This window comes from Euprymna scolopes, chromosome 34, assembly GCF_053919585.1.
Source record: "Euprymna scolopes isolate OS-2025 chromosome 34, ASM5391958v1, whole genome shotgun sequence".
NCBI classification, from domain to species: Eukaryota; Metazoa; Mollusca; class Cephalopoda; order Sepiida; family Sepiolidae; genus Euprymna; species Euprymna scolopes.
In genome coordinates this window covers 32,528,216-32,536,699 of record NC_136515.1, presented here as the reverse complement: position 1 = coordinate 32,536,699, position 8,484 = coordinate 32,528,216, and the positions used below count along the sequence as shown (strand labels likewise).

The window sequence follows — 8,484 nt, the reverse complement described above, 5'->3', positions numbered from 1 at the left end:
TGACAAAGGTTGATATATGTACTATCAGAATACCCAGCGTAACCCGGGATTGGATGAAATAGGTGGAATGTTTCCTAGCAGAATACCCAAAGTTGCCCGGGATAGGATAATATAGGTGGAATGTTTCCTTGCATAATACCCGGTGTAGCCTGGGATCGGATAAGATATGTGGATATATGTACTAGCAAAATACTCGGTGTTGCCCGGGATTGAATGACATAGGTGGATATATGTACTAGCAGATTACCCAGCATTGCCTGGGATTGGATGAAATAGGTGGAGTGTTTTCTAGCAGAATACTAATCGACGCCTGGGATCGTATAAGATAGGTGGATATATGTACTAGCAAACTACCCGGTGTCACCTGGGATTGGATTACATAGGTGGACATATGTACTAGAAGAATGCCCGGCTTCGCCTGGGATTGGACAACATAGGTGGATATGGGTACTAGCAGAATGCCCGGCGTTGCCCAGGTTTGGATAACATAGGTGGATATATGAACTAGCAAAATACCTGGCATCACCATCGATTGGATTACATAGGTCGATATTTGTAGTAGCAGAATACCCGGTGTTGCTCGGGAATGGATTAAATAGGTTGATATATATAGTAGTAGAATACCCAGCATCGCCCTGAATTGTATGACATAGGTGGATATATGTACTAGCAGAATACCTGGCAATGCCTGGCATTGGAATAACATAGGTAGATATATTTACTAGCAGAATACCCTGCGTCACCCGAGATTGGATGACTTTGGTGGATATATCTATCATTAGAATACCTGGCTATGCCCGGGATTTGATGAAATAGGTTGAATGTTTCTTAGGAGAATACCCAGCGACGCCTGGGATCGGATAAGATAAGTAGATATGTACTAGCAAAATACCCGGCATTGCCCGAGATTGGATGACATAGGTGAATATATGTACTAGCAGAATATCTGGCGTCACCTGGGATGAGATGACATAGGTGGATATATGTACTAGCAAAATCCCCAGCGTTGCCCAGGATTGGATGACATAGGTTGATATTTGTACTCGCAGAATACCCGGCGTTGCTTGGGATTGGAAGAAATAGGTGCATATACATACTAGCAGAATGCCTGGCGTCGCCTGGGATTGGATGACACTGCTAGATATATGTACTAGCAGAATACCAGGCTATGCCCAGGACTGGATGACATCTGTTGATATATGTACTAGCAGAATACCTGGCGTAGCCCGGGATTGAATTAAACAGGTGAGTATGTCCTAGCAAAATACCCGGCGTTGCCCAGGATTGGATGACAGGTGGATATATCTACTAGCAGATTACTCGGCATGGCCCGTGATTGGATGAAATAGGTGGAATGTTTTCTAGAAGAATACCCAGCATCGCTTGGGATTGGATAAGATGGGTGTATATATGTACTAGCAAAATACCTGGCGTTGCCCAGGACTGTATTACATAGGTGGATAAATGTACTAACAGAATACCCCGTGTCAACCGAGATTGGATGAGAGAGGTGGATATATATACTAGCAGAATACCAAGTGTCGCCCTGGTTTGGATGAGATACGTGGATATATGTACTAGCGGAATACCCGGCTATGCCCAGGATTGGATGAAATAGGTGGAAAAACGTACTATACAGAATACCCGGTGTCGCCTGGGATTGGATGAGATAGGTGGAAATATTGACTAGCAGAATATCCGGCATCACCCTGGATTGAATGAGATAGGTGGAAATATGTACAAGCAGAATACGTTTGGATTAGATAGGTGGAAATATATATAAACAGATTATGTTATCGCCTGGTATTGAATTGGTTGATATATGTATAAGCAAAATACTCTGCTATTAAATATGTCGTCTAATCCCAAGCGACGCTGGATATTCTGCTAGTATATATGCACCTATTTCATCCAATCCTGGGCTACGTTTTGTATTCTGGTAATACATATATCCACCTATGCCATCCAAGCCCGGGCTACGCGGGGTATTCTGCTAGTACATATATCCACCTATGTCATCCAATCCTGGGCGACGCCGGATATTTTGCTAGTACATATATCAACCAATTTTATCTGATCCCAGGCGACGCTGGGTATTCTGCTAGGAAACTTTCCATGTATTTCATCCAATCTCGGACCATGCCAGGTAATCTGCTTGTACATATATCCACCTATGTCATCCAATCCCAGGCGATGCCGGGTATTCTGCTAGTATATATAATCCTATTTTATCCAATCCAGGGCTACGCTGGGTTTTCTGCTAGTACATATATCCATTTATGTCATCCAATCTTGGGCGATGCCAGGTATTTTGCTAGTACATATATCAACCAATCTGATCTGATCCCAGGTATTCTGCTAGGAAACATTCCATGTATTTCCACCAACGTCGGGTAATCTGCTAGTACATATTACTTGGATATGAATTCCATAGTGTAGTATTAGTCTCAGCATACAATTGACTTTAATACACCTCCTCCTTAACTCAGGATTATATAAAAAAACATCCCCTTCCAATACCAAGAATGGCTTTCTGAATAATTATGTTTTTATTTCAGAATTTGGAATCAGCAGTTTAGTGATGTGTGATGTTTATAATATAATATGCATCTTTTTTTTACAGTGTCTTTTGGCTAAGATCAATTGAATGAGATAGGTGGAGTTATATACTAGCAGAATACCTGGAGCCGGCCAGGATTGAATGAGACAGGTGTTAATACATACTAGCAGAATACCCAGAATTGCCCTTAAATGGATTAAATAGGTGGAAATATATAATAGATAAGTACGCAGCATCAAAGTTACTATTTTAATAAAGTGAGTCGATAATGTGTGTTAAATCATGTAAAATGATTGTGAAAATTAGTAACATATCCAAGAATTATAAAAAATTATTAAGTGTGTTATTTGATTAGTGTGTTTGTAATGAAATAAACAGCCAAGACAATGTATCAAAGTTATTATTTTATTAAGAGGGCGGCGATAATGTGGTTTCAATTATGAAAAATGATTTTCGAAATTAATAACATATCTAAGAATTCTGGGATTCAATGAGATATGTAAAAATATATACTAGAAGATTACCCGGAGTCATTCGAGATTGAATGAGATACATGCAAATGTATGCAAACAGAATACACGGGCGCCTGGGATCCAATGAGATAGATACAAATATATACTAGCAGAATACCTGGCATTGCCTTGGATTCAATGAGATTGATTGAAATATATACTAACAGAATACCTTGCGTTGCCCAGGATGTACTGAGATTGATTGAGATATATACTAACTAAATACCCGGCATTTCCTAGGATTGAATGAAGTAGGTGAGAATATATACTTGCAAAATTCCCAGCGTCGCTTGGGATTGAATGAGATAGGTTGAAATATATATTAGCAGAATACACTTCATCGCCCCCGGATTGAATGATATAGGTGAAAATATATAGAAGCAAAATACTGGACATCACCCGGGATTCAATAATGCAGGTGCAAATAAATACTAACAGAATACCTGGCATTGCCTACAGATGAATGAGATAGGTACAAATACAGAATAGACAAATACTTGACGTTGCCCTGGATTGTATTAGATAGCTGCACATATACACTAGCAGAGTACCCGGCGTTGCTCAAGATTGTCGGAAATTTATCTTGTTTCCAGATAAATTCAACGCGAAAGTAATTAACCTGAAAAAAAAAATAAAAGCATGGAATAAAAAGGTGAGGGGGGGTAAAGAATCTATATATATAAAAGCGAAAATGTATGCATGTATGTACGCTTTTACTCGATGTCTACAAAAGGCTTCTTTCAGAGAAGCGCTTGCTCGGTTCACAACTTCTTAAAGCTTTTTATATGATCTGTAAGCTGTAATATCTCTCACTTAACCACAGAGCTCGCCTGTCTATTTAATTTTATTGACTTTCAAACGTTAATTATTCGACATTTCCCGCATTGGCACGCATTACATTTGGTTTTCGGTATAAAAAATAGCGAAACTCGACTCTAATCACAGGCCGAAAGCCAGTTGTCTCAAGAGAGCTAAGTAACGTTTGGTCAATGTCGACTTCGTCATATCAGACTGTATCTTTCATATCGCTCCTCCTAATAAACAGGGAGCAGGTTTTAAAAACAAACAAACTGATTTATTCACCTCATTCAAAACTGTCCCGCACAAAATGCTAACTGCTAAATACCTATCGCCGTCATGTCAATCAAAAACACGCACCTGTTTTTTTTAAACACTTTACTATTTTCCAACTGTGTGTCGTGAAGGCTTTGTTTTGTTTTTTTTTCACATTTTCGGGTTTTTTTCACATACCCCGAAAAACACCCGGGCAACGCCGGGTACCCCTCGCTAGTAAAATATAAAGGTCTTGTTTTAAAATGAAGAAGAGATTTTATTTATAATAAAATTAGTTGCAAATTTTTCCCTTTGCGAGCATTAAATCAAAAAACGCCAAGGTAACATATAATGAAAAAATATCACTGGTTCTTATAATGAAGATGTCGTATTCATGAACGGATACAATAATATGATGCAAAATAGTATCTCCTAATCACACTCTCATATGAAATAAATTTTAGGAGTGTACTCACAAATTGAAAGCCAGTCAGGCACGTGCCTTTTCCTTTCTTTCTTTTTTCCTCATTTAAAGTCCTTTTAGAATTTTCTCTCCTTCCATTTGCAAGCAAACCGTAGCCACGCAGATGGATTTCAGAAGCATGCCGCGTCGCATGTCTGGGGTATTTTAGCCGGGTTTTCTTCTTTGTAGGAGGTTCCAAAATTCCTTGTCACGTAAAATAAGGTCTTTTTTAAAATAATTACCCTCCTTCAAAATACATGCAAAACCGTAACCATGTAGATATTTTTCAGAAGCATGCCTCATCGCATGCCCGGGGTATTCTTGCCGGGTTTTCTTCTTTGAAGGAGGCTCTAAAATTCCTTGTCTGCACCGGTCAATGAACCTGCATCCACTCTCCATGCCGCTGGAACCAAAAAAGAGGCCGAAATTCGCGCTGGGCTCGTGACGTCATCAAGGAGCTAGCATTTCCCTTTTCTTCAAATTAAAGGGAGTTTCGTACAAACCCAAAATGTATGAAACTAAGAACCAAAAAGATACGAAATACAAAAAATCAAATACAAGAACCAGAATATAAATAATAAATGTAAACAGGGGGAGGGGTGCATTATTATTGGTACAAAAAAAATTCCAACAAGATTGAATGAGATAGGTGAGAAAATTTACTAGCAATATCCTCAGCTTTGCCCGGAATTGAAGGAAATTGATAGAAATATATAGTATCAAAATTCCTGGCATTGCTCGGGATTGAATGAGATAGGGGCAAATATATACTAGCAGAATAATCAGCGTCGCTCTGGATTAAATGAGAGTGGCAGAATATCAAGTCTGTACCGTAAATGGCTTAAACAATTTTCTATCTAAAAATTACTTCATTTGTCAAGCGATTCCGGATATGGCTTAAACAGTTTACGATCTCAAAATTAGATTAATACATATATATTGTTGGTTTTCTATGAAAGTTTACTAGGACAGTTTCTTTAGGGAGTAATTTATATTTAAAAAATTTTTTTATGTTATTATCCGGGAATGATGTGATGGTTGTAGTGGTGGGTAGGAAGAAGCATGATTATGTTAATTTTAAACATGCTCTTGGGTTTTCTTTTGGGGGTTGGATTGAAGAGAGTAATGTCCGTTTTGAGGAAAAATAGCATGTGAAATTGTTTCATATATGTATTTAAATTACCCGTCTTAATGTAGGTAAAATTATTTTAAGTATGTGTTGTATATTACCCGTCCTTACAAAGGTAAAATTATTTCATATTGACCTGAAAATAAAAGAACTCTTCTTTTCCTTCCCTACCCCGAATTACCTCCCCTATTTCTCTCTCCTTCTGGGAGACAGTAGTAGCAGTGATCGGCCATCTTTCTTTCCCCTTGTTTTTTTGCCGGCGCTCTTTTTAGCTGAATAAAGCTTTATACAAGCTATATAAATCTTCAGTCTCATTTCGTCATACATCTACACATCAATTTATTCAGCTAAAAAGTAAAAGATGGAAAAATATCTGAAACCAGACCGACTAGATGTGGATGCCAGTAAATTGGACGCGGCAGACACATGGCGTCACTGGAAAAAATCTTTTCACATCTTTCTTGACGCGGTCGGCGAAACACAGCAGACTCCTCTAACAGACAGACAAAAACTATGTTTACTAATTAACCTTGTTTCTACAACTATATTCAAATATATATCGGACATGGACGATTACAACACTGCTATGGATACTCTCGAAGTTGTGTTCGTGCAGCCTAAAAATACTATATTCTGCAGACATTTACTGGCTACTCGTCGTCAACAAACGGACAAAAGTGTACACCAATATTTACAGGCCCTTAATAAACTCGCCAAGGATTGCAAGTTCCAAGCCGTCACAGCTACTCAGGCGAGGGATAACTACGTCAGAGACGCCTTCATCAATGGAATTTCTTCCAATCATATACGACAGAGACTCCTGGAGAACAAGAAGCTGGATTTAAGCACGGCGTATGACCAGGCTTTAACCCTCGAAATGGCGCAAAAGCAATTAGCCTCTTACTCCCTACAGAACTCTCTGAATGCATCTGCCTCCACTGTCCGGACCGAAGTTACAGAGAGTGATGACCAGTCTGAGTGTGGTGAGGGACGCACTATAGCTGCTGCCTTGGGACAAAAATGCTTCTTCTGTGGGAACCCGAGACATGATAGATTTAGGTGCCCTGCCCGAAGCTCCATTTGCAAGAATTGCAACAAGAAAGGACATTTTGCTCGTGTCTGCCGATCCCCTACAGCAGCCGCTATAAATCATGGTAAGTCGATTCTTGCTTCTATTCCATCTTACAATTTTACAGAGAGTCTATCTCACTCATCGTTGTGTGGTAAAATTGAGGGCAAGTCTGTTTATATACTCATTGATACGGGAAGCTCGGAAAACTTCATTCATCCTGATAAGGTGAAAAGGCTGGGACTGTCGACCATGGCAAGTTCGAGAAAATTTTTTATGGCTAGCAGTTCGCATTCGTCCTCTACTCTCGGGTATTGCATAGTATCCCTCAATCTGGGTGAAGAAAATATGATGATGTCAAACTAGCTGTTATGGCCCACTTATGCTGTGACGTCATCCTCAGACATAATTTCCTACGCCAACACTCTTCTGTGAAAATACCTTTTGGAGGACCGCTCCCCCCTCTTACGATTTGTGGATTGACAGCAATTAATAATATCCCTTATCCTTCTCTGTTTACGAACATAACCCCCGACTGTCGTCCAATAGCAGTAAAATCAAGGAGGCACAGCCTACCAGATTCTAAATTCATCAAATCTGAAATATCGCGCATGGTGAAGGAAGGGATTATCGAACCCTCTCAGTCTCCATGGCAAGCTCAAACGCTTGTGATATCCCCTGATAACCACAAGAAGAGACTTGTAGTAGATTATTCCCAGACAATAAACAGATTTACTCTTCTGGACGCTTATCCCCTACCTCGGATAGAGGACATGGTAAACGAGATTGCTGGTTATAAAGTATTTAGCAATCTGGATTTGACCAGTGCGTATCACCAGGTTGCCATCAGACCAGAAGAAAGAAAATATACTGCATTCGAAGCTGCAGGGAGCCTCTACCAATTTTGTCGGATACCTTTTGGAGTGACCAATGGGGTAGCTAGCTTCCAGCGAGTTATGGATGACATAATCAAGCAAGAAGACCTCAAAGGAACTTATGCCTACATTGACAATGTCACTATCTGTGGCCAAAACCAAGCAGAACATGATAACCATCTGAAGCAGTTCATGAATAGCATGGATAAGTACGATTTCACACTGAATAAAAACAAATGCCATTATTCGCTTAACTCTGTGAATCTGCTTGGATATACAATAAGCAGTGGTTCAGTAAGACCTGACCCTGACAGACAAGGGATTGGTGGACCTCCCTCTACCTCTAGACCATACTTCTCTTCGGTGAGCTATGGGGATGTTTTCCCACTACTCCAGGTGGATCTCAAACTTTTCAGAAAAACTACATCCTTTAACTAGGGTCACCCACTTTCCTCTCAACGAGGAACAAACAGATGCCTTCAAGCATCTGAAAAAAGAAATTGCAAAAGCATCCCTGGTAGCCATAGACTCAACTCTACCATTTGAGGTCGAAACAGATGCTTCAGAACATGTCATCGCCGCCTCGCTCACCCAAAATGGTCGTCTTGTGGCTTTCTTTTCTAGGACTTTAACGTCTGCTGAACAGAAACACTCTTCAGTTGAAAAAGAGGCCTACGCTATCGTAGAAGCCATTCGAAAATGGTGACACCTACTACTTGGAAAGCATTTTAAACTTGTCACGGATAAAAAATCTGTTCCTTTTATGTTCAACCCCAAAAGCAAGAGCAAAATAAAAAATGAGAAGATCACAAGATGGAAGCTA

General features: G+C 39.7%; 1 protein-coding gene across 1 annotated transcript; it reads left to right on the top strand.

Annotated features, from left to right (window-relative positions):
- The first annotated feature begins 6,078 nt into the window (after positions 1 to 6,078).
- Positions 6,079 to 7,152, top strand: LOC145259220 (uncharacterized). Its single transcript, XM_080117059.1, has one exon. The coding sequence runs from the start codon at positions 6,079 to 6,081 to the stop codon at positions 7,150 to 7,152; it is 1,074 nt and encodes a 357-aa protein (XP_079973185.1).
- Positions 7,153 to 8,484: the final 1,332 nt, after the last annotated feature.